This window comes from Salvelinus namaycush, chromosome 13, assembly GCF_016432855.1.
Source record: "Salvelinus namaycush isolate Seneca chromosome 13, SaNama_1.0, whole genome shotgun sequence".
Lineage (NCBI taxonomy): Eukaryota > Metazoa > Chordata > Actinopteri > Salmoniformes > Salmonidae > Salvelinus > Salvelinus namaycush.
Window position 1 is genome coordinate 8,567,320 of NC_052319.1, and position 26,194 is coordinate 8,593,513.

General features: G+C 40.2%; 1 protein-coding gene across 1 annotated transcript in view; it reads right to left on the reverse strand.

The window, feature by feature from the left end:
* LOC120057746 (inactive dipeptidyl peptidase 10-like) overlaps positions 1 to 26,194 on the reverse strand; it is a 52,658-nt gene that overhangs the window by 19,031 nt on the left and 7,433 nt on the right. Inside the window, exons 7-14 of the mRNA XM_039006226.1 lie at positions 20,533 to 20,580; positions 19,437 to 19,558; positions 16,141 to 16,185; positions 2,960 to 3,058; positions 2,794 to 2,863; positions 2,445 to 2,639; positions 2,159 to 2,213; positions 1,859 to 1,958 (exon numbers count right to left, since the gene is read on the reverse strand). Of these exons, the coding sequence (XP_038862154.1) occupies positions 1,859 to 1,958; positions 2,159 to 2,213; positions 2,445 to 2,639; positions 2,794 to 2,863; positions 2,960 to 3,058; positions 16,141 to 16,185; positions 19,437 to 19,558; positions 20,533 to 20,580 (734 nt within the window). The remainder of the gene's footprint in view (positions 1 to 1,858; positions 1,959 to 2,158; positions 2,214 to 2,444; positions 2,640 to 2,793; positions 2,864 to 2,959; positions 3,059 to 16,140; positions 16,186 to 19,436; positions 19,559 to 20,532; positions 20,581 to 26,194) is intronic.

Below are 26,194 nucleotides of genomic sequence, written 5' to 3' on the forward strand. Positions count from 1 at the left end.
TCTATACCATTTTTATTTCATATACATTTGACTATTGGATGTTCTAATAGGCACTTTAGTATTGCCAGCCTAATCTCAGGAGTTGATAGGCTTGAAGTCATAAACAGCGCTGTGAGTCAAGCATTGCTAAGAGCTGCTGGCAAACGCAGTAAAGTTTGAATGAATGCTTATGACCCTGCTGCTGCCTACCACCGCTCATTCAGACTGCTCTATTAAATTTTAAATCATAGACTTAATTATAATATAATAAACACAGAAATACGAGCCTTTGGTCATTAATATGGTCAAATCCGGAAACTATCCTTTCGAAAACAAAACGTTTATTCTTTCAGTGAAATACAGAACCTTTCCGTATTTTATCGAACAGGTGACAACCCTAAGTCTAAATATTTCTGTTACATTGCACAACCTTCAATGTTGTCATAATTATGTAAAATTCTGGCAAATTAGTTCGCAACGAGCCAGACTGTTGCATTGGCCTTAACTCTGCATGCATTGAATGCAAGAGAAGTGACACAATTCCCTAGTTAATATTGCCTGCTGACATTATTTTTTTTTAACTAACTATGCAGGTTAAATAATATATACTTCTGTGTATTGATTTTAAGACAGGCATTGATGTTTATGGTTAGGTACATTCGTGCAACGATTGTGCTTTTTTCGCAAATGCGCTTTTGTTAAATCATCACCCGTTTGGCGAAGTAGGCTGTGATTCGATGATAACTTAACAGGCACCGCATTGATTATATGCAACGCAGGACAAGCTAGTTAACCTAGGAATATCATCAACCATGTGTAGTTAACTAGTGATTATGTGAAGATTGATGTTTTTTACAAGACAAGTTTAATGCTAGCTAGCAACTTACCTTGGCTCCTTGCTGCACTCGCGTAACAGGTGGTCAGCCTGACACGCAGTTTCCTCATGGAATGCAATGTAATCGGCCATAATCAGCATCCAAAAATGCTGATTACCAATTGTTATGAAAACTTAAAATCGGCCCTATTTAATCGGCCTTGCCGATTAATCGGTCAACCTCCACTAGCAACCATTCGGTTACTGGCCCAACGCTCTAACCACTAGGCTACCTGCCACCCCGCATTTGTCTACTATTTGCCTACTGATTGTCTACTAATTGGTTGATGTCATTGGAAACATTTATCTTCCTCTATCTTTTTTACTACAAAACAGAAATGTGCCATTTTCACATATGGTGATGTTGGGGGTGGTGCTGGAGATGATGAATATGAAATGAAACAATTTATAAATGTTACTTTAAGACATAAAAGTGCATAAGTAGCCAGTGAGATCTTATGATACTCTGTGGTTTAATCTTCAGTCGTTTTTGGTCTCTCTCTGTGGCTCAGGTGTTGCAATGTTTCATTTCAATGTACAATTTGAACAATATCCTAATTCCTTATTGAGGAATTTCTTACAAATAAGACCATCGCCTCCATAAATTGTTCCCCATGTGAGAAGAATCCCCTACTCAGGTATCAACCCTTCTGTCACCTCTCCTTTCCTACCCTTCTATCTATTGATGTGATTCTGGAACCAATCAAAGATTGGGATGGCCAAAAGCCCTGTTAGACCCAATTGATGATATGCAGGTCTATGACACCACAGATTGTGAGGCCTATTTCATAACATGAGAAAGACTGTTTGTGCGTAATACATATAAGTAAGTGACAAGAACATGAAATCATAATAGATGACTGTCTTAAAAATCTTGCATCTAACTTGTCGAGAACACTTTATATTAAACATATTAAAGCAGTCATTAAGACTATCATAAAAGTCATCATAAAAGGTCATAAAGGTTAATAACAACAAATATTTTACAGTCAAGCTTCTACTCACCATATAGTTTCCAGTCTGTGACTGGGGACATTGCTACGGAACATTTTAACAGGCTGTCTGTTGATTTGAGCATCATTAATGTAATATAGGCACCATAGCCCTGGAAGATATTAAAAAAACAAGTAACCAAAAAAAAAAGATAGTTTTATTTGTTAAATGTTATATCATGGGGCACAGCCAGCAAATAAAGTAAAAGTTTATACTAACATGTTGAGTATGTGTGTCTCCTAAAGTCATTCAAATCAACTTGAGACGAGCAAGCTGGAGCCTCTGTGAGAGAATCTGTCAATAGAATCTTACCCTCCCAAATACTCCTATCCGTGTACGATCAATGTACGGGAATGTCAACATGTATCTGAAATAAACAATATTGAGGAGATGCCCAAGTTACAAAGTATGATATCATAGAATGGAATACAGTAATATGAATACAGTTCCTAAAGATGTTTAAAGTTGTTTGCCAAATTCAGTTAAATAGAAAACGTAAGAAAATTGTTAAATTGGCATGTATTCTAAGGCTAATGACTTATTGAATTAAATTATAATTAAATTAGACTCAATGGGAAAGGATCAAACTAGTACATACTCCACAGCTGTGATTTGATCCTGCACCTCTACTGTCCCCAAACGTTGGTGGACCTCATGTAGAACCCTCTGGCCCAGGAAGCCACTCCCTCTGCCGTCTAGACGAGCCACAATGATGTTATCCGAGCTGACCAGAACCGAGTCCCAGTCCAGAATGAATCGGTCGCTCACAGCCTGGCCACCGGGGGAGCCATCGCTGAATTTAAAGATACAAATGACAGAATAAAACAGTGCTTGAGGCAGTCCTAATATGGGCATCATAAAGACAGTCTGGCTCTCGTGATGGGGTCCGCACCAACCATAATAGAATTTAAAAAACAGTGTGCACAGACACTGAAGGAGATACGTACACTACCAGAAGCAGGCCATAGTGACGTGATTCAGAAAAGTCTGGTGGGTAGGAGATCTTCAAAGGCAGATCTGAGCAGAGAAAGCAGCCATTAGCAATAACCTTAGAATAATAGAAAGAGAAACTGATTTGTAAAAAATGTAAGTAGCGAAAATTACCCGTCTTACCAAAATGTTCCATCTGGATTGTTCTGAAGTCCGTCATTTGAATCCTCTTGATCTTCAAAGCTGCCTTCAGTAAAGAGTTGTTCTCAAGGATGTAGTAATCTATGTTGAGAGAAAAAGTTGCATACGTTCTAGAAGTGTCCACAACGCGGCCACAGTAGTGTAGTAGAAGGTACACATGCACCTTATCAATTATGAAGTACAATAGAGAAATCATGCACAAAGTAGCCTACACAAGAGCAAAACACGTAAAATATTTGGCTAATCCAATCACGTGAATAAATGCAAACGTTACATTTAAAAAACGGCCAACAAAGTAATAATGTGCACGTGAACAGCAGATGAAATGGCTCTGATTGGCTGGTCATTCAGAACATTACTTTGGTTCAATCAAAGATTTTTGATAGGTGGCGCCTTGGCTGTGCATAAAAGTAACAAGGATATCTTGAGATATCTTAACGTTTTTTTTGTCTTTCTCACATACTGACACCAAACATTTGAAGTGCGCTCCTCGTAACAATTGTGAAAGGGAAGTTAAAGACATGGTAGAGCGCGCAGACTCATTTTTGGCATGTCTGGAGCAGGTAAAGTGTCGCGTGCTGGTGTTGAGCCAGGGTGATGCCGCTGCACTGACTTCTTTTACAGACATGGTATGCTAATTAGAGGGACAAAGTGGACGCACAGAAACCCCTCTCTCTCCCTCTCCCTCTCTCCCCCCTCCCTCTCTATCCATCTCTCTCTCTCTGTCTTTGATGTTTGTTGAAAATGCATTTTGATAGAAAGACCGTAGGCCTACATACTGAGATGTACTGTACTGTTAAAATGTTGACATGAAACTCGAAATGACCAGAACTAAATGTATTTGGTAAATATTATATATGGTTAATATCATAACAGTTGTGGTGTTTAAATGTTGACAAGTATGAATATCATATGAAGTCAAATGTGTTAAAACTACCTACACTTCTTGAGTACATCTTGGTATATTCATGCATTAGGCCTACTGCATGTTCTGTAATTCCATCCCAAAATATTTGATCTTCTCCCATTATCCAACTTGCTATCCAACTTTATCGATTTGTTATACAATGGGCAGAGTGACGCTTATTAGCATTATTATGCAGCACAGTCACTGAACCCATTTTTACACTTAGGGCTCTGATCTATTATTTTCACAATTTCAATTTCAGCACAGTTGCAGGCTTCCAGAAACTGAATTGAATGGCTAACTAGGCCAGCCTAGTTCAGATTGGTTCTGTAGTGTAAAGAGAGGTACTGTAGGAACAGAACTGACACTGAGCCATGCCAAGCCAAGTCCAGATGAGTTGGCCTGGATATGCATCCACCATAATGGCTTGAACCCCGCTAGAAAGGTCAATGTGAAAAAAATATCCAGACCAGCACAGTACACCTGAGCGTGACGAACAGTTGAAGTCGGAAGTTTACGTACACCTCAGCCAAATACATTTAAACTCAGTTTTTCACAATTCCTGACATTTAATCCTAGTAATAATTCCCTGTCTTAGGTCAGTTAGGATCGCCACTTAATTTTAAGAATGTAAAATGTCAGAATAATAGTAGAGAATCATTTATTTCAGCTTTTATTTCTTTCGTCATATTCCCAGTGGGTCAGAAGTTTACATACACTCAATTAGTATTTGGTAGCATTGCCTTTAAATTGTTTAACTTCTTGAGGGCAGGGGGCAGCATTTTCACTTTCGGAAAAATAGCATGCCAAAATTCAACTGCTTGCTACTCATCCCCAGAATATAAGATATGCATATCATTAGTAGATTTGGATAGAAAACACTCTGAAGTTTCTAAAACTGTTTGAATCATGTCTGTGAGAATAACAGAACTTATGTAGCAGGCAAAACCCTGAGGACAAACCATTCAGAATTTGTATTTTTTTGATGTCACTGTCTTTTCAATGAGATTTCTTAGAGACACCAGATTTCTAATGGACTTGCTTGCAGTTCCTACCGCTTCCACTGGATGTCACCAGTCCTTGGAAATCGGTTGAGGTTATTCCTTTGTGTAGTGAAGAAGTAGGGCTATCGTAAATGAGGGTCACATGAAGTCAATTTTTTGAGAAGAGGCACGTTACGAAAAAAGTTGCGTCAGTTTGTTTTCTTTTTGTATTGAACACAGATCATCCCGTCTTCAAATTGATCGATTATTAACGTTTAAAAATACCTAACGTTGTATTACAAAAGTAGTTTGAAATGTTTTGGTAAAGTTTACATGTAACTTTTGATATATTTTGTAGTGACTTGGCGAAAGTTGGAAGCTGTGTTTTTCTGGATGAAACGGTCCAAATAAATTGACATTTTGGATATATATCGACGGAATTAATCGAACAAAAGGGCCATTTGTGATGTTTATGGGACATATTGGAGTGCCAACAAAAGAATTTCGTCAAAGGTAAGGCATGATTTATATTTTATTTCTGCGTTTTGTGTCGTGCTTGCAGTGTTGAATTATGCTACTCTCTTTGTTTACTGTTGTGCTATCATCAGATAATAGCATCTTATGCTTTCGCCGAAAAGCCTTTTTGAAATCTGACATGTTGGCTGGATTCACAACGAGTGTAGCTTTAATTTGGTATCTTACATGTGTGATTTAATGTAAGTTTGATTTTAATATCATGTTATTTGAATTTGGTGCGCTGTATTTTCCCTGGCTATTGGCCGGTGGGACGTTTGCGTCCCACCTGCCCCAGAGAGGTTAACTTGGGTCAAACGTTTTAGGTAGCCTTCCACAAGCTTCCCACAATAAGTTGGGGGAATTTTGGCCCATTCCTCCTGACAGAGCTGGTGTAACTGAGTCAGGTTTGTAGGCCTCCTTGCTCACACATGCCTTTTCAGCTCAGCCCAAAACGTTTCTATAGGATTGAGGTCAGGGCTTTGTGATGGCCACTCCAATACCTTGACTTTGTTGTCCTTCAGCCATTTTTCCACAACTTTGGAAATATGCTTGGGGTCATTGTCCATTTGGAAGACCATTTGCGACCAAGCTTTAACTTCTTGACTTATGTCTGGAGATGTTGCTTCAATATGTCCACATAATTTTCCTTCTTCATGAAGCCATCTATTTTGTGAAGTGCACCAGTCTCTCCTGCAGCAAAGCACCCCACAACATGATGCTGCCACCCCTGTGCTTCACGGTTGGGATGGTGTTCTTCGGCTTGCAAGCCTCACCCTTTTTCCTCCAAACATAACGATGGTCATTATGGCCAAACAGTTCTATTTTTGTTTCATCAGACCAGAGGACATTTCTCCCAAAAGTATGATCTTTGACCCTATGTGCAATTGCAAACCGTAGTCTGGCTTTTTTATGGCGGTTTTGGAGCAGTGGCTTCTTCCTTGCTGAGCGACCTTTCAGGTTATGTCGATATAGGACTCGTTTTACTGTGGATATAGATACTTTTGTACCTGTTTCCTCCAGCATTTTCACAAGGTTTTTTGCTGTTTTTCTGGGATTAATATTCACTTTTCGCAACAAAGTAAGTTCATCTCTAGGAGACAGAACGCGTCTCCTTCCTGAGCGGTATGATGGCTGCGTGGTCCCATGGTGTTTTTACTTGCATACTATCGTTTGTACATATGAACGTGGTACCTTCAGGTGTTTGAAAATTGCTCCTAAGGATGAACCAGACTTGTGGTGGTCTACCATTTTTTTTCTGAACTCTTGGCTGATTTCTTTTGATTTTCCCATGATGTCAAGCAAAGAGGCACTGAGTTTCAAGGTAGGCCTTGAAATACATCCACAGGTACACCTCCAATTGACTCAAATGATATCAATTAGCCTATCAGAAGCTTCTAAAGCCGTGACATAATTTTCTGGAATTTTCTAAGCTGTTTAATAAAGGCACAGTCAACTTAGTGTATGTAAACTTCTGACCCACTGGAATTGTTACACAGTCGTGGCCAAAAGTTTTGAGAATGTCACAAATATTAATTTTCACAAAGTCTGCTGCCTCAGTTTGTATGATGGCAATTTGCATATACTCCAGAATGTTACGAAGAGTGATCAGACGTATTGCAATTAATTGCAAAGTCCCTCTTTGCCATGGAAATGAACCGAATCTCCCAAAAATATTTCCACTGCATTTCAGCCCTGCCACAAAAGGACCAGCTGACAACATGTCAGTGATTCTCTCGTTAACACAGGTGTGAGTGTTGACGAGGACAAGGCTGGAGATCACTCCAGCTGATTGAGTTTGAGTAACAGACTGGAAGCTTCAAGAGGAGGGTGGTGCTTGGAATCATTGTTCTTCCTCTGTCAAACATGGTTACCTGCAAGGAAACACACGCTGTCATCATTGCTTTGCACAAAAAGGGCTTCACAGGCAAGGATATTGCTACCAGTAAGATTGCACCTAAATCAAACATTTATCGAGTCATCAAGAACTTCAAGGAGAGCGGTTCAATTGTTGTGAAGAAGGCTTCAGGGTGCCCAAGAAAGTCCAGCAAGCGCCAGGACCGTCTCCTAAAGTTGATTCAGCTGTGGGATCGGGGCACCACCAGTACAGAGCTTGCTCAGGAATGGCAGCAGGCAGGTGTGAGTGCATCTGCACGCACAGTGAGGTAAAGACTTTTGGAGGATGGCCTGGTGTCAAGAAGGGCAGAAAAGAAGCCACTTCTCTCCAGGAAAAACATTAGGGACAGACTGATATTCTGCAAAAGGTACAGGGATTGGACTGCTGAGGACTGGGGTAAAGTAATTTTCTCTGATGAATCCCCTTTCCGATTGTTTGGGGCATCCGGAAAAAAGCTTGTCCGGAGAAGACAAGGTGAGCGCTACCATCAGTCCTGTGTCATGCCAACAGTAAAGCATCCTGAGACCATTCATGTGTGCGTTTGCTTCTCAGCCAAGGGAGTGGGATCACTCACTATTTTGCCTAAGAACACAGCCATAAATAAAGAATGGTACCAACACATCCTCCGAGAGCAACTTCTCCCAACCATCCAGGAACAGTTTGGTGACGAACAATGCCTTTTCCAGCATGATGGAGCACCTTGCCATAAGGCAAAAGGGGAACAAAACATCGATATTTCGGGTCCATGGCCAGGAAACTCCCCAGACCTTAATCCCATTGAGAACTTGTGGTCAATCCTAAAGAGGCGGGTGGACAAACAAAACCCCACAAATTCTGACAAACTCCAAGCATTGATTATGCAAGAATGGGCTGCCATCAGTCAGGATGTGGCCCAGAAGTTAATTGACAGCATGCCAGGGTGGATTGCAGAGGTCTTGAAAAAGAATGGTCAAAACTGCAAATATTGACTCTGCATCAACTCCCTGTAATTGTCAATAAAATCCTTTGACACTTATGAAATGCGTGTAATTATACTTCAATATTCCATAGTAACATCTGACAAAAATATCTAAAGACACTGAAGCAGCAAACTTTGTGAAAATTAATATTTTCGTCATTCTCAAAACTTTTGGCCATGACTGTACATTGAATTCTAAGTGAAATAATCTGTTTGTAAACAATTGTTGGAAAAATTACTTGTGTCATGCACAAAGTAGATGTCCTAACCGATTTGCCAAAACTATAGTTTGTAACAAGAAATTTGTGGAGTGGTTGAAAAACAAGTTTGTTTGTTGTTGAACGCTGTTGAATGCTGAAAGCTGAACAAGAGACCTCGGTTTAATGTTTTTATATACTTTTATTTTATTTTGGATCCTGCGGCTCTGCTGCTCTTAGTTGCTGTGAGTTGCTGCTGCCGGGATTCCTCCAGATTCCGCAAAGGGGAAGAGACACGGAAGCACAGCTAGCCTAGCTGGCTCAGCGGTCTCAAATGGAGGTCGCTATTGAACGTTTGCATTGTTCCGGGACAATATTGGTCCGCTGACTTTCAATGTAGTAACTGCTTGCTTGCGGAGGACTACAGGGGCGAATTGGCTACTCTTAGCAAGCAAGTAGCAAACCTACAAAAGATACTGGGGAATCCACGCCTGCCTACTTTTTATTTTTCTTCCACCCCAGTAGCCGGACGCCTCTCTGGTCTGGTTGACGTGTCGCATCCGTGTCGGCTCTCCACAGCCGACTGGCCGGTGCTCAGCAGGGTTCCATCCCCGAAGGGGTCTCCCTCTTCCCTGGAGAATGGAGCTGTTCTCGACCCCACCAACCAGCCATGGAGATACGGCACTCGCCGTGGAAGTCGAAGACAGCGTCCTCTGGCAACGTGGGTCTCCTTGGAGATGTTGAGCCCTTCTTCCTTGGGGGCTTCCCATTCAGGATCGGATCCGAAGGTACCTGCGTCTTCGTCCTCTGTTCTGTCTCCCTCTCTGGTGGCTTCTACCTCGGGTTCAGATCCGCGGAGCTCCCACCTTCATCAGACCTTGAGGATGCCTGAGAGACTGGCCCATTTAACATCGCCAGCTGTCATCATAGGCAACTCTATGTTGAGAAACATCTTGGTTCCCAAGGCAAAAACCCTGTGCTACCCAGGAGCATGCGTACAGGACATCACAAGGATGCTTCCGACTGTTTTACAACAGGTGCCGGGAGCTGACACTGTCACAGTCCATGTTGGGTCAAACGACATCAGGAGAGCTAGCTCAGAACATCTGAAAATGGATTTTAAAGAACTGATTTTAGCATTAAAAGACTCCAAAAAACAGCCAATCATTTCAGATCCAGTACCATCATGGGACCGCGGGTGTGAAAGATTCAGCAGTCTACTGTCCTTACACATCTGGCTAAAAGATTAATGTAGCTTTGCTGGAGTCACTTTTATATATAACTTTGTCACATTCTGGAAACAGAAGATACTCTACAGGATTGACATCCAAATCATCTTGGCTCCTGGACCCTGTCCACGCATTTCAAGGCTGCGTTGAAACAATGACTTATCAATGACCCAAGACGAGCTCAGCTAATCCCTAATATTGTGACAATGAGTCGTCATAATGCTGCATTAAATGTACATTATCCTAGGGGCGTTGGAAGACACAAGTAACTTAATTTATGTCCCCCTAATTGCCCTGAATACCTGTGTTAATCCTACAGCTATTGGATGCAGTAATCATGAGCCTGTGAACCAGAGTTACACTGTTAGCACTGTTGATGATGTAAAGAATATTTGCTGGTCTGTGGTGTGTAATGAGCTGCAACCAGACGCTGCACTTGAAACATTTATGAAATTTCTTATTCCAGTTACTAATAAGCACACACCCATTAGGAAAATGACTGTAAAAACTGTTCCCCTTGGATTGATAAGGAATTTAAAAATGGTATGGTTGAGAGGGATGAGGCAAAAAGTATGGCAAGTACATCTGGCAGCCCAACTGATTGGCAAACATACTGCAAATTAAGAAGTCATGTGACTAAGCTAAATAACAATAAAAATAAACTATACTATGACACAAAGATAAATTATATAAAGAATGATAGTAAAAAGCTATGGAGCACCTTACATGAAATTTTGTGGGAAAAAGCCAACTCGGCTCCATCTTTCATTGAATCAGATGGCTCATTTATCACAAAACCCACTGATATTGCCAACTACTTTAATTACTTTTTCATTGGCAAGATAAACAAACTCAGCAACAAACGCTGAAAAGTATCCAAGTATATCTGACCAAATAATGAAAGACAAGAATTGTACTTTTGAATTTCGCAAAGTCAGTGTGGAAGAGGTTATTGTCTATCAACAATGACAAGCCACCGGGGTCTGACAATCTGGATGGAAAATTACTTAGGATAATAGCGGACAATATTGCCACTCCTATTTGCCACATCTTCAATTTAAGCCTACTAGAAAGTGTGTGCCCTCAGGCCTGGAGGGAAGCTAAAGTCATTCCTCTACACAAGAATAGTAAATCCCCTTTTAATGTCTCAAATAGCCGACCAATCAGCCTGCTACCAACCCTTAGTAAACTTCTGGAAAAAATTGTGTTTGTGTCACGCCCTGATTTGTTTCACCTGTTCCTGTGATTGTCTCCACCCCCCCAGGCGTCGCTTATTTTCCCCAGTGTATTTATCCCTGTGTTTCATGTCTCTCTGTGCCAGTTTGTCTTGTATGTTTAGTCAAGTCAACCAGCATGTTTTTCTCGTACACCTTTTCTATTCTCTTTTTATAGTCCTCCCGGTTCTGACCCCTGCCTGACTCTGGACTACTTTCCTGCCTAACTGATCATCATGCCTGCCCTGACCTTGATTCTGCCTGCCCTTCGGTACCTATTGGACTGATCTGCTTTTGACCTTTTTGCCTTTTTGCCTGACCTTTTTGCCTGACTATTCTCTAGCCTACCCCTTTGGATTAATAAACATTGTACGACTCCAACCATCTGCCTCCTGTGTCTGCATCTGGGTCTTGCCTTGTGCCTTGATAGTTTGACCAGATACAATGCTATTTCACAGTAAACAAATTGACAGCAGACTTTCAGCACGAATGCACATGCAAATGACTGATGATTGGCTGAGAGAAATTGATGATAACATTATTGTGGGGGCTATCTTGTTAGACTTCAGTGCAGCTTTTGACATTATCGATCATAGTCTGCTGCTGGAAAAACATATGTGTTATGGCTTTACACTCCCTGCTACAATGTGGATAAAGAGTTACTTGTCTAACAGAACACAGAGGGTGTTCTTTAATGGAAGCCTCTCAAACATAATCCAGGTAGAAGCAGGATTTCCCAGGGTAGCTGTTTAGGCCCCTTACTTTTTTCCATTTTTACTGATAACATGCCCATGGCTTTGAGTAAGGCCAGTGTGTCTATGTATGCGGGTGATTCAACACTATACACGTCAACTACTACAGTGACTGAAATGACTGCAACATTTAACAAGCGCTGCAGTTACTTTCGGAATGGGTAGCAAGGAACACGTTAGTCCTAAATATTTCCAAAACTAAAAGCATTGTATTTTGGACAAATCATTCAATAAACCCTAAACCTCAACTTCTTCTCTTAATGAATAATGTGGAAAATGAGCAAGTTGAGGTGACTAAACTGCTTGGAATAACCCTGGATTGTAAATTGTCATGGTCAAAACATATTGATATAACAGTAGCTAAGATGGGGAGAAGTCTGTCCATAATAAAGCGCTGCTCTGCCTTCTTAACAACACTATCAACAAGGCAGGTTCTACAGGCCCTGGTTTTGTTGCACCTGGACCACCAAAATTGCATTTGGTTCAGAACAGGGCAGCACGGCTGGCCCTTAAAAGTACACGGAGAGCTAACATTAATGTCATGCATGTCAATCTCTCATGGCTCAAAGTGTAAGAGAGATTGACTTCCTCATTATTTGATTTTGTAAGAGGTGTTGACAAGCTGAAGGTACCGTGCATACCCCACAAGACATGCCACCAGAGGTTTCTTCACTGTCCAGAACAGACTATGGGAGGTGCAAAGTACTACATAGAGCCATGACTACATGGAACTCTATTCCACATCAGGTAACTGATGCAAGCAGTAGAATCAGATTCAAAAAGCAGGTAAAAATACACCTTATGGAACAGCGGGACTGTGAAGTAACACAAACATAGGCACAGACACATGCATACACACACCTGATAACCTACGCACTATACACACACGTGCATATGGATTTTGCGTTGTAGATATGTAGTAGTGGAGTATGGGCCTGAATGTATTGTAATGTTTTTCAAATTGTTTAACTGCCTTAATTATACCGGACCCCAGGAAGAGTAGCTGCTGCCTTGGGTTGGCCTGACTGTCAAAGACCAATATGATATTTGTCATTTTAGGTCATTCAGAGTACATGTCACTGTTTCTAATATCATTTTTCACACAGGGCGCCTTTCCTGTGCCGGGTGGGCCGTTTGCAAAATGTATTGCAGAATTATATCCACTTCTCCACTACACCACTGGTGGGCCTTTTATCTTAGTGCTCTTAGAAGCAAGTGGAATTACAGTGCCTTCAGAAAGTATTCATACGCCTTAATTATTCCACATTGTGTTGTGCTCCAGCCTGAATTCAAAATGGTTTAAATTGAAAAAAATGCACACTTCCACACACAATACCCCATAGTGACAAAGTGAAAACATGTTTTTAGAAATGTTAGCTAAATTATTGAAAATTAAGCACCTTTGGCAGCGATTACAGCTGTGAGTCTTTCTAGGTAAGTCTCTAAGAGCTTTCCACACCTGGATTGTGCCACATTTGCCTATTATTATTTCTTTTAATTCTTCAAGCTCTGTCAAATTGGTTGTTGATCATTGTTAGAAAAACATTTTGCCATAGATGTTCAAATGGATATAAATCAAAACGTGGCCACTCAGGAACATTGACTGTCTTCTTAGTAAGCAAATCCAGTGTAGATTTGGACTTTTAGGTTATTGTCCTGATGAAAGGTGAATTCATCTCCCAGTGGAAAGCATACTGAACCAGGTGTTACTCTAGGATTTTGTCTGTGCTTAGCTCCATTCTGAAAAAAATTTCTCCTGAAAAACTCCCCAGTCCTTAATAATTACAAACATACCAATAACATGATACAGCCACCACTATGAGAATATGGAGCCCATGCTACTCAGTAATGTGTTGTATTGGATTGGCCCCAAACAAAACACTTTGTATTTAGGACTCGAAGTGAATTGCTTTGCCACATTTTCTTCAGTTTAACTTTAGTGCAGGATGGATGCATGTTTTGGAATATGTTTTATTCTGTACAGGCTTCTTTCTTTTCACTCTGTCATTTAGGTTAGTATTGTAGAATAACTCCCTTGTAAAACCTCCCTTGTCTTCTGTCGTAAGCTGTGTTTGAAATTCACTACTTGACTAAGGGACCTTACAGATAATTGTAAATGTGGGGTACAGAGATGGGGTAATCATTCAAAAATCATGTTAACCCCTATTATTGTCACGTTCTGACCCTAGTTCTTTTGTATTTTCTTTGTTTTAGTTGGTCAGGGCGTGAGTTGGGTGGGTTATCTATGTTTTGTTTTTCTATGTGGGGTTTTCGTTTGGCCTGATATGGTTCTCAATCAGAGGCAGGTGTTTGTCATTGTCTCTGATTGGGAACCATATTTAGGTAGCCTGTTTTGTATTGGGTTTTGTGGGTGATTGTTCCTGTTTCTGTGTTTGTTCACCATACGGGACTGTTTCGTGTTCGTTCGTATATTCGTTATTTTGTTTGTTTGTTTCAAGTATTCATATTAAAATGGATACTCACCACGCTGCAGATTGGTCCGACCTTTCTTACTCCTCGTTAGATGAGGACGAATTCCATTACAATTATTGCATACATAGTGAGCCCACGTATTATGTGTCTTGTTAAGCACATTTTTATTCCTTTGGGCTTTCCGTAACAAAGAGGTTGCATAATTATTAACTCAAGATTTCAGCTTTACATTTTATTTTTTTTTGTAAAAATGTGTAAAAACTAAATTCCACATTCACATTGTGGGATAGTGTGTGTAAATCTGTGGCAAAAAAACACACAATTGAATCTATTTTAAATTCAGGCTGTAACACAACAAAACGTGGACAATGTCAAAGTGTGTGAATACTTTCTGAAGGACCTTTATATTAGACTTCTAAAACTTTTTGAACAAGGTAAGTTTTACTGGGGGAAGTCGGATAATGTAATTATGTGCAAGAGCTTTTGTCAAACTTCAAGGTCCTCTGATAATACTAATCCCGTGCGTACCGACATCCTTACGTTGTCTGAGAAATTACAGAGTTTGACAAGTTTTGCTCGCAGTTTGAGCAAGAAAACAAGAACGGATTTCAAAGCTTGATGCTTAAAACAAAAGGCAGCGCATATATTTCATAAGAATTGCCTACATTCAACTTTCACAGTGAATATTTTTGTTTATACACTTTGTGCCAATGGATTGAACTTGAACGTTGCCAAATGTGTCAGTTTACTTCAATGTGCAATCAAAAAGTATGTCTACCATAGATCGCAAAAATAATAATTATGATCACACTTCCTCAATTTAAATATTATTGGGACACCTATACATTTGGCAGCCAAGCACGAGTTATCAGTGTAGCTCATTATAGTTCAGACGTGTTGAAAAAACCTCCAGGCTTCCGTCATGAGTCAATTGAATGAAAAAGTTTAAGAATTAGATTAATATATCCTGTCTGAATCGTCCTCTGGAATAACGCACATGCTAGGGTAACAATTAGTAATACCACACCTGTCCGAATACATTTGGCGCGTGAACGTTTAGACTTATTTTTCAAGTCTGAAGTAAAAATATAGTAAAACTCAAGTGCAGAGAAAATATGTTTTTCATGTTTTTCCAGCATGTGTTTTTCCAGCACAGACTTTGTGTGGGTTTTGAACAGTGTCCTTGATAACAAACCAAGGCCCAATTGTTTGGCCCAAGACTTTAAATGTCTCATAAAACCAGATGCATTGTATTTCCTAACCCATAATAAGATGTTGGTTGGTCTACAAATATGACAGAACTAAATGTTGTACATCAAAATAATGAACTATAGTCAGCCTTTGACCAGCATGCTGCCTGCAGTGCTGCCTGCATCGGAGTTCGACCACTGTAATATTATCAGTGTCGGACGTACAATTGACTAGGTGTGCTATTGATCTTGTCGCAACTGGCAGCATACATTTCCGACCCACTGCAGTGCAGAAATGTTACTTTCTCCAAATACATCTTATACATTCAACTGTTTGTCAATGGTGGTTTTTAAAATAATCAATTTCCTCCACATGGAACTACAAAACGAATGCCTATTGTATATTCAGTTTTCGCCATCTGAGAGGAAACTGAATGGAATGTAATTTATCCAGCATTTTTTATAGAAACACAAAATAAATAGGCCTCTCATTATGAAACCACCAAGGCCCCAAAGTTCTCAGTTGTGGATTGGAAGGTCTGGCCAAATAATCCTTGCCAAATTAAAAATGTCTTGCCTTTTTTTCCCACTGCATCTGTTAACATTCAAGACGAAACATTGATAGAAATCCAGACATGGACGGCGTAAAGGAAAATAATGAAATTAAGACAACGAGGGGGTCGTTTCAACGAGGGTAACAGTGAGAGGGGAGCTGGCATATTAAAGAGCAAATCCTCAATATTTGAACAAAATGAGCAATGGCTGTTTTTTTCATCCTTTCAACGCTTGTTGGTTCTGGCAAAACACCAATGTTCCAAGTTATCTTGCCAATTGCTAAAATAAGTTCATGACATGACCATCAATTGTGGAAGATTAAGTTGAGTTCTTACTGGAATTATTGAGGCTGTGTAAGATCACAGTGGGTGCTCCCGGACCTGCAAGAAATACAAAAAAGTTAGACATACAAATGTATCCGATCTAGCACCTCCCAAGCAGGGTAGCACGGTCACAAATACAATACAGCAGCCTTTCCAATCCCCTAGCTGCTGTCACAACCACTGTCACCACTGTCACTTCCCCTTCTTTACCCATTACAGTCAGTGGTTAAAGGTCATTCAAACTGCCTCTAATAACCTGGGCTTGTCAAATTAAGTCAATTCTATTCAGCACCCATTGGAAGACACCCACACTGAGGTTAATAAGATCTAGCAGTCGCTGTTCGGCTGCCCAACCCTCCACAAATCACTCCTACAGCAACTATCAGACCTGTTTAGTCTGACTAGCCCCTCCATTTGAATAATGCTAGCTGAGGTAATGGTGATTTAACAGCTACACACTGTTGCCATGAATGGTAAGCATCTGAGACTTTTAAAGCCCAGCATTGATCAATGAAGAGTAAGCTTTGTTTCATTTCCACCACTTAAGGCAAGTTTTATCATGCCTTACATAGGCTTTTTTTTAATTAAAAAAAGATACGATATTATTCACAGCAATGCAGTGTTGAAACTCTTAAGGGGCGCTGGCCAACAACAAAATTGCAAACTCAGTAAAAGAAAAGGGCTGCTATTTTGTCACACAGAGAAATAGTTTCTCATTTGTGTTACCTGTTTGAAAATGGTAATAGTATCCATTGCATTTGATGGAGGGAATTAACTAGCTTTAATATGCTTGACTAAGGAGCGACAAGCTACTTGGTTTCTACTGAATTTAGCCTTATCCTCAGATGACGTGCTAACTGCATTGTGTTTATAGCTCACAAACAGAAGGATGGTACATTTTGTCCATTAACTTATGGTACACAAGACAAACACACTCGAGCATATGGTTAAAACAAACCTTAGCAATAAACAACTGTGGCGGCAATTAACTGGTACGCATGGCACCATAACAACACCTAAAGCAATTATACACAATAGAGCGACTATTTTTATTATATTTTATGCTTCTTATATGGAATTGTCTGATGGTCTCTCTCCACACTAAATGTTAAATAATGATAGATTGCCAAAGGCAAACCCCTGACATCTGTCAAATGGGTTGTGGCTCGAGGGGCCACTGACACAAAAATGGTTGACTACATTGGAAAAGACAACTTTATTTGAACTATAATTGATCTCAAATGGATCTCCGATTATGTTTGTTTAAAGGAGTAAATTTGCATAAGTTATGTTAGACTCTAAATCACAAAAATAAAAATGTTCTGGCCTTTATGAGAACAATTATTTTTAAACAATTTTGACAAATTCATACATACAAGGGGCGGCAGGTAGACTAGTGGTTAGAGCGTTGGGCCAGTAACCGAAAGGTTGCTTGATTGAATCCCCGAGCTGACGTAGTAAAAATCTGTCATTCTGCCCCTGAACAAGGCAGTTAATCCACTGTTCCCCGGTAGGCCGTCATTGTAAATAAGAATTTGTTCTTAACTGACTTGCCTAGATAAATAAAGGATAAATGAAATACCATAGAATTATGAAAACATTTGCATAAAGACCTTTTGCTCCTAGCAGTTTGTTGGATGGAGTGTGCTAAATATGCTTGCTCACTATATACAGTACCAGTCCAGAAATTGGACACACCTACTCATTCAAGGGTTTTTCATAATTTTGTATATTTTCTACATTGTAGTATAATAGTGAAGACATCAAAACTATGAAATAACACATATGGAATAATGTAGTACCCAAAAAAGTGTTAAACAAATCATTAAGATATTTTGGATTTTAGATTCTTCAAAGTAGCCACCCTTTTCCTTGATGACAGCTTTGTACACTCTTGCCATTCTCTCAACCAGCTTTATGAGTAATCATTTTCCAGCAGTCTTGAAGGAGTATCCACATATCCAGGATGTATCACAACTGGCTGTGATTGGGAGTCCCATAGGGCGGCGCACAATTGGACCAGAGTTTGGCCTGTGTAGGCCGTCATTCTAAATAATAATTTGTTCTTAACTGACTTGCCCAGTTAAATAGAGGTTAAATAACTATGCTGAGCACTTGTTGGCTGCTTTTCCTTCCCTCTGCGGTCCAACTCATCACAAACCATCTCAATTGGGCTGAGGTCGAGTAATTGTGGAGGCTAGGTCATCTGATGCAGCACTCAATCACTCCCCTCCTTGGTCAAATAGCCCTTACACAGCCTGGAGGTGTGTTTTGGGTCATTGTTCTGTTGATAAACAAATGATAGTCCCACTAAGCGCAAACCAGATGGGTTGGTGTATCACTGCAGAATACTGTGGTAACCATGCTGATTAAGTGTGCCTTGAATTAAAAAAAAAAATCACTGACAGTGTCACCAGCAAAGCACCCCCACACCATTACACCTCCTCCTCCATGCTTCACGGTGGGAACCACACATTTGGACTCATCAGACCAAAGGACAGATTTCCACCGGTCTATTGTCCATTGCTCATGTTTCTTGACCCAAGGAAGTCTCTTCTTATTATTGGTGTCCTTTAGTAGTGGTTTCTTTGCATCAATTCGGCCACGAAGGCCTGATTCACGCAGTCTCCTCTGAACAGTTGATGTTGAGATGTGTCTGTTACTTGAACTCTGTGAAGCATTTATTTGGGCTGAAGTTTCTGAGGCTGGTAACTCTAATGAATGTATCTTCTGCAGCAGAGGCTGGTTGAGATAATGCCAAGAGTGTGCAAAGCTGTCATTAGGGCAAAGGGTGGCTACTTTGAAGAATCTCAAATATCAAATATATTTTGATTTGTTTAACACTTTTTTGGTAAGATGTATCTCTGATCATGTATCTAAGTCTAAGCAGATGATGCATTGGTTGGGTTTAGCAAATGGCTTAGCTGGCATACCTTCACAGTCTATAATAAATGGTTAGTTGATGTTGGTTCCTAATATCTTTAAATAACCTCTCAAAGAAAGTTGATGCTCTGGTTCTCTAAGCTCTACCAATATTTATCTGTCTTAAACAAAGAAAGACGAGTAGTGCTATTATTTAGTTGAATATTAGCCTTCAAAATGATGCACTGCTTGTTTTAGCATTTAGCTTAGCTGACTAACTGTAAAATGACATGTATGGATTAGCCTGCTTGTGCTATATTGGCACTATGGAGCATTGCTATGCAATAGACTGTCTATGTTAGCAATTAGTTTACGTTGCATTGGCCTGCTAGTGCTATCTTGGTGCTAGCTGTCTGTGTTAGCATTTAGCTTTGCTACTAGCTTACCTTTACAGTGGAGGAGGATGTGCTGATCACTGGGGTTTATCTCAGCATCGAAGAACAGACAGTGGGCCTTATTTAGCTCACACGTCAGACAGTGTCGAGGGAACAACCCCACAGTCTTCACACTGAAAGGAAGGGGAAGAGGGAAGATTAGGAGACCGTTTTAACTTCCACTGCAAATCCTAAAGAGCAGGCCTATTGAGGATCTAGCACCAGTGGCGTTTGCAGTTTGCACATGATATTTACACTCCACAGAAATGAAGAGATGAGCAATGTTGAGGTTGAGAGTTCATTAGTTCACCTGAAAGCATTTGAAATGTAATTAAGCCGATTCGACCTCATCAAAAGACCAGCTGGATTTGGATATGGTTTGTTGAAAAATTGAATTATTACCTCTCCAGACTTCAGACTCTTTATAAGAGTCAGGTAACTGCCAAAATATTGGAAACACTTGAGTAAATGAGGGATACAAATTATATTGAAAGCAGGTGCTTCCACACAGGTGTGGTTTCTGAGTTAATTTAGCAATTATCGTCCCATCATGCTTAGGTTCATTATTTTGGATACCATTTCTATGCCCCAATATGATGGCAATGCCCCCATTCACAGGGCAAGAGGGGTCACAGAATGGTTTGATGAACATGAAAATGATGGAAACCATATGCCATGGCCATTTCTGTCACCAGATCTCAACCCAATTGAACACTTCTTGGTGATTCTGGAGCTAAAAGGGTGGCTACTCTGAGACAGACCATCATTAACAAAACACCAAATGATGGAATTCCTCGTGAAAGAATGGTATCTCATCACAGTTCCAGACACACAATCTTTGCAAGGTGCATTGAAGCTGTTCTGGCTCGTGGTGGCCCCAACGCCCTATTAAGACAATTCATGTTGGTGTTTTCTTTGGCAGTTACCTGTATTATCTGGTGTACACAATCTTACATCAAGAGCGTCTCTATATTTCTGTATGCACAAAACTTCAGCTGTTTACCGTTGTTATGACATGTCCTACACAAGAGGGAAATGATAAGACGGACTGTAAAGCAAAGGGGAGCTGTCAAAAACAAGATTCATGACAGGTTGCTAAATGTGTCACCTGAAAAGCTGTCTTCTCCGTGGTGAGCCTTCAGTGCTGAGGAAATAACTGTATGCAGGAAACAAACAAGTTAATTGGGTTTCAAAGAAGATCGGTGGCCTTTGTTAACACGGTTATGCCACAAATACTGTACATGCTCAAGCAGCATTCATCCTTGTACTTCATAAGCAATGTACATGACATTCAGTCTTGAGGCATTAGGCATGGTGTTTATTGGTGTCAAGTTGAGAATAATAAAATCTGCCTATTTAGCAAAAATATCATGCTAATCCAGTTACTACACAGTTTCACACTCAAGGTTATGTGTTTTACGACAAGTAAATTCGTAAACCTCCTTTTCCCACCATGCACTATGGTGTGTTGTCTGTGATTGGTAGTTACATTGGTCTGAGAATTAGATTCAGAATCTACCTGACACCTTACAAGAGTAATATCACAAAGCCCCTCATAACATACAATCAAGTTGGCTCCAATAGACACTGTGTTAACTAACCTCCAGATGAGCTTCAATGCCATACAACTCTCCTTCCGTGGCCTCCAACTGCTCTTAAATGCAAGTTAAACTAAAAGCATGCTCTTCAACCGATCACTGCCCGCACCTGCCCGCCCGTCCAGCATCACTACTCTGGACGGTTCTGACTTAGAATATGTGGACAACTACAAATACCTAGGTGTCGGGTTAGACTGTAAACTCTCCAGACTCACATTAAACATCTCCAATCCAAAATTAAATCTAGAATCGGCTTCCTATTTCGCAACAAAGCATACTTCACTCATGCTGCCAAACATACCCTCGTAAAACTGACCATCCTACCGATCCGATGTACTCTATACCATCTACTGCATCTTGCCATCTTTATGTAATACATGTATCACTAGCCACTTTAAACTATGCCACTTTTATGTTTACATACCCTACATTACTAATCTCATATGTATATACTGTACTCGATACCATATACTGCATCTTGCCTATGCCGTTCTGTACCATCACTCATTCATATATCTTTATGTACATATTCTTTATCCCTTTACACTTGTGTGTATAAGGTAGTAGTTGTGGAATTGTTAGGTTAGATTACTCGTTGGTTACTACTGCATTGTCGGAACTAGAAGCACAAGCATTTCGCTACACTCGCATTAACATCTGCTAACCATGTATGTGACAAATAAAATTTGATTTGATCCTCGACTTCGGCAATGTCATTTACAAAATAGCCTCCAACACTCTACTCAACAAATTGGATGCAGTCTATCACAGTGCCATCCGTTTTGTCACCAAAGCCCCATATACTACCCACCACTGCGACCTGTATGCTCTCGTTGTAACGATTGTTTTCCTCCTCGTCTGAAGAGGAGCATGGATCGGACCAAAACGCAGCGTGGGTTGAATTCATATTTGTTTATTTAAGGAAGACAGAAAAACTCTTAAACAAACTACAAAACAATAAACGACGTTAACAGACCTGAACTTGTGAACATATAACATGAACGCACGAACAGGAAAGAACACACGAATGAAATAACGAAACGAACGAAAAACAGTCCTGTGTGGCACAAACACTGACACAGGAACAATCACCCACAAACAAACGGTGAGAACAGCCTACCTTAATATGGTTCTCAATCAGAGGAAACCTAAAACACCTGCCCCTGATTGAGAACCATATCAGGCTAATTAACAATGAACCCAACATAGAAACACATAACATAGAATGCCCACCCAGCTCACGTCCTGACCAACTAAACAAAGACAAAACAAAGGAAATAAGGTCAGGAACGTGACACTCGTTGGCTGGCCCTCGTTTCATACTCGTCGCTAAACCCGCTGGCTCCAGGTCATCTACAAGTCTCTGCTAGGTAAAGCCCCACCTTATCTCAGCTCACTGGTCACCATAGCAGCACCCACCCATAGCACGCGCTCCAGCAGGTATATCTCACTGGTCACCCCCAAAGCCAATTCTTCCTTTGGCCACCTCTCCTTCCAGTTCTCTGCTGCCAATGACTGGAACGAACTGCAAAAATCTCTGAAGCTGGAGACGCTTACCTCCCTCACTAGCTTTAAGCACCAGCTATCAGAGCAGTTCACAGATCACTGCACCTGTACATAGCTCATCTGTAAATAGCCCATCCAATCTATCTCATCCCCATACTGTATTTATTTATCTTGCTCCTTTGCACCCCAGTATTTCTACTTGCACATTCATCTTCTGCACATTCTACCATTCCAGTGTTTAATTGCTTGATTGTAATTACTTCGCCACCATGGCCTATTTATTGCCTTACCTCTCTTATCCTACCTCATTTGCACATGCTGTATATAGATTTTTCCACTGTATTATTGATTGTATGTTTGTTTATTCCATGTGTAACTCTGTGTTGTTGTATGTGTCGAACTGCTTTGCTTTATCTTGGCCAAGTCGCAGTTGAAAATGAGAACTTGTTCTCAACTAGCCTACCTGGTTAAATAAAAGTGAAATAAATACATTTTTAAAAGTTCATTGTGATAACAATGACATTTTCTGTTTGTGCTGTCGCCAACTCCTCTACAACATTCATTCATCATTCCATACATGCACATAAACTCAGCTACAACAAAAAAGTCCCTTTTTCAGAACCCTGTCTTTCAAAGATAATTCGTAAAAATGCAAATAACTTCACAGATCTTTGTTGTAAAGGGTTTAAACACTGTTTCCCATGCTTGTTCAATGAACCATAAACAACTAATGAACATGCACCTGTGCAACGGTCGTTAAGACACTAACAGCTTACAGACGGTAGGCAATTAAGGTCACAGTTATGAAAACTTAGGCCTTAACTAAAGAGGCCTTTACTAAAGAGGCCTTTCTACTGACTCTGAAAAACACCAAAAGAAAGATGCCCAGGGTCCCTGCTCATCTGCATGAACGTGCCTTAGGCATGCTTAACAATGCAGAACAACAGCAAAGGACCTTGTGAAGATGCTGGAGGAAACAGGTACAAAAGTATCTATATCCACAGTAAAACGAGTCCTATATCGACATAACTTGAAAGGCCGATCAGCAAGGAAGAAGCCACTGCTCCAAAACCGCCATAAAAATGCCAGACTACGGTTTGCAACTTTACATGGGGACAAAGATCATACTTTTTGGAGAAATGACCTCTGGTCTGATGAAACAAAAATATATCATGACCATCGTTATGTTTGGAGGAAAAATGGGGGGGCTTGCAAGCCGAAGAACAACATCCCAACCGTGAAACACGGGGGTGGCAGCATCATGTTGTGGGGGTGCTTTGCTGCAGGAGAGACTGGTGCACTTCACAAAATAGGTGTTATCATGAAGAAGGAAAAGTATGTGGATATATTGAAGCAACATCTCAAGACATCAGTCAGGAAGTTAAAGCTTGGTTGCAAATGGTCTTCCAAATGGACAATGACCCCAAGCATACTTCCAAAGTTGTGTCAAAACTGCTTAATAGGGGGGCGCTGTTTTCACTTTGGAAAACATTGTGACCAAATTAAACTGCCTCGTACTCTATTCTAGATCGTACAATATGCATATTATTATTACTATTGGATAGAAAACACTCTCAAGTTTCTAAAACTGTTTGAATTATATCTGTGAGTAAAACAGAACTCATTTTGCAGCAAACTTCCAGATAGGAAGTGAAAAATCTGAAAACGAGGCTCTGTTTCAGGGCCTGCCTATTCAATTGCCTAATATTTATCGATATGCATGCACTTCATACGCCTTCCACTAGATGTCAACAGGCAGTGGAAGGTGGAATGGGGTGTCTAGCTTGATCTGAGGTCGAACAAGAGCTCTTGGAATGACGTGTCCAGAATTTCCTTTCTCTACCTAGGCGCGGGAAGCACCTCCATATTGTCTTATGATATGCATTCGGTATACACGGCTAATATCTCCGGCTCTGTTTTTATTTGATACATATTAGAAAAACATCATAAAGTAGGTTTTTTCAACCGAGTTTCATCAGTTTATTCAACGTTTATTGGGACTTATGGAGTTTTCCGTTCTTTGCGTCGAGAGAAACTGGGAACGTCATCAACATTGGCTAGCATTGTGGCACGAATTCGACAGGAGAAAAGGACATTCTAAAACAAACAACGATTTATCCTCGACCTAGGACTCCTTGTACAAGATTCTGATGGAAGCTCAACAAAAGTAAGAACAATTTATGATGTTATTTCGTATTTCTGTGGAAAATGTTATTCCTATTCTCTACCGTTTTGACGGGCGCTGTCTCGCAATAACGCAAGCTGTTTGTTATGGTAAAGTTATTTTTAAAAATCTAACACGGCGGTTGCATTAAGAACCAGTGTATCTTTAATTTGCCATACAACAAGTATTTTTATGTCAAGTTAATGATGAGCTCTTTGGTCAGATTAGGTGAGTGTCCAAAATAGCTCCGGACATTCTGGTGAATCTATGCTACATATTCACAATGTATAACCACGGTTTGCAGCTCTAAATATGCACATTTTCGATCAAAACATAAGTGTATTGTATAACCTGATGTTATAAGACTGTCATCTGATGAAGTTGGTCAAGGTTAGTGATTAATTTTATATCTTTTGCTGGTTTTTGCGAATGCTATCTATGCGGTGAATAAATGCGGTTGTGTGTTTGGCTATTGTGGTAAGCTAATATAATGCTATATTGTGTTTTCGCTGTAAAACACTTAAAAAATCGGAAATATTGGCTGGATTCACAAGATGTTTATCTTTCATTTGCTGTACACCATGTATTTTTCATAAATGTTTTATGATGAGTATTTAGGTATTTCACGTTGCTCTCTGTAATTATTCTGGCTGCTTTGGTGATATTTTTGATGGTAGCTGCAATGTAAAACTAGGATTTATACCTCAAATATGCACATTTTTGAACAAAACATAAATTTATTGTATAACATGTTATAAGACTGTCATCTGATGAAGTTGTTTCTTGGTTAGTGAGTAATTATATCTATATTTGGTCGGTTTTGTGATAGCTACCTATGCGGTAGAAACATGGTGAAAATATGCGGTTGAGTCTTTGGCTATTGTGGTTAGCTAATAGAAATACATATTGTGTTTTCACTGTAAAACATTTTCAAAATCAGAAATGATGGCTGGATTCACAAGATGTTTATCTTTCATTTGCTGTATTGGACTTGTGATTTCATGATATTTATATGCTATTATTTACTTGTTGCGCTATGCTAGGCTATGCTAGTCAGCTTTTACTGATGAGGATGCTCCCGGATCCGGGATGGGTGTTAAGTAAAGGTTAAGGACAAGAAGTCAAGAAGTTAAAGCTTGGTCGCAAATGGTCTTCCAAATGGACAATGTCCCCAAGCATACTTCCAAAGTTGTGTCAAAACTGCTTTAGGACAACAAAGTCAAGGTATTGGAGTGGCCATCACAAAGCCCTGACCTCAATCCTATAGAAAATGTGTGGGCAGAACTAAAAAAGCGTGTGCGAGCATGGAGGCCTACAAACCTGATTCAGTTACACGAGCTCTGTCAGGAGGACTGGGCCAAAATTCACCCAACTTATTGTGGGAAGCTTGTGGAAGGCTACCTGAAATGTTTGACCCAAGTTAAACAATTTAATGGCAATGCTACCAAATACTAATTGAGTGTATGTAAACTTCTGACCCACTGGGAATGTGATGAAAGAAC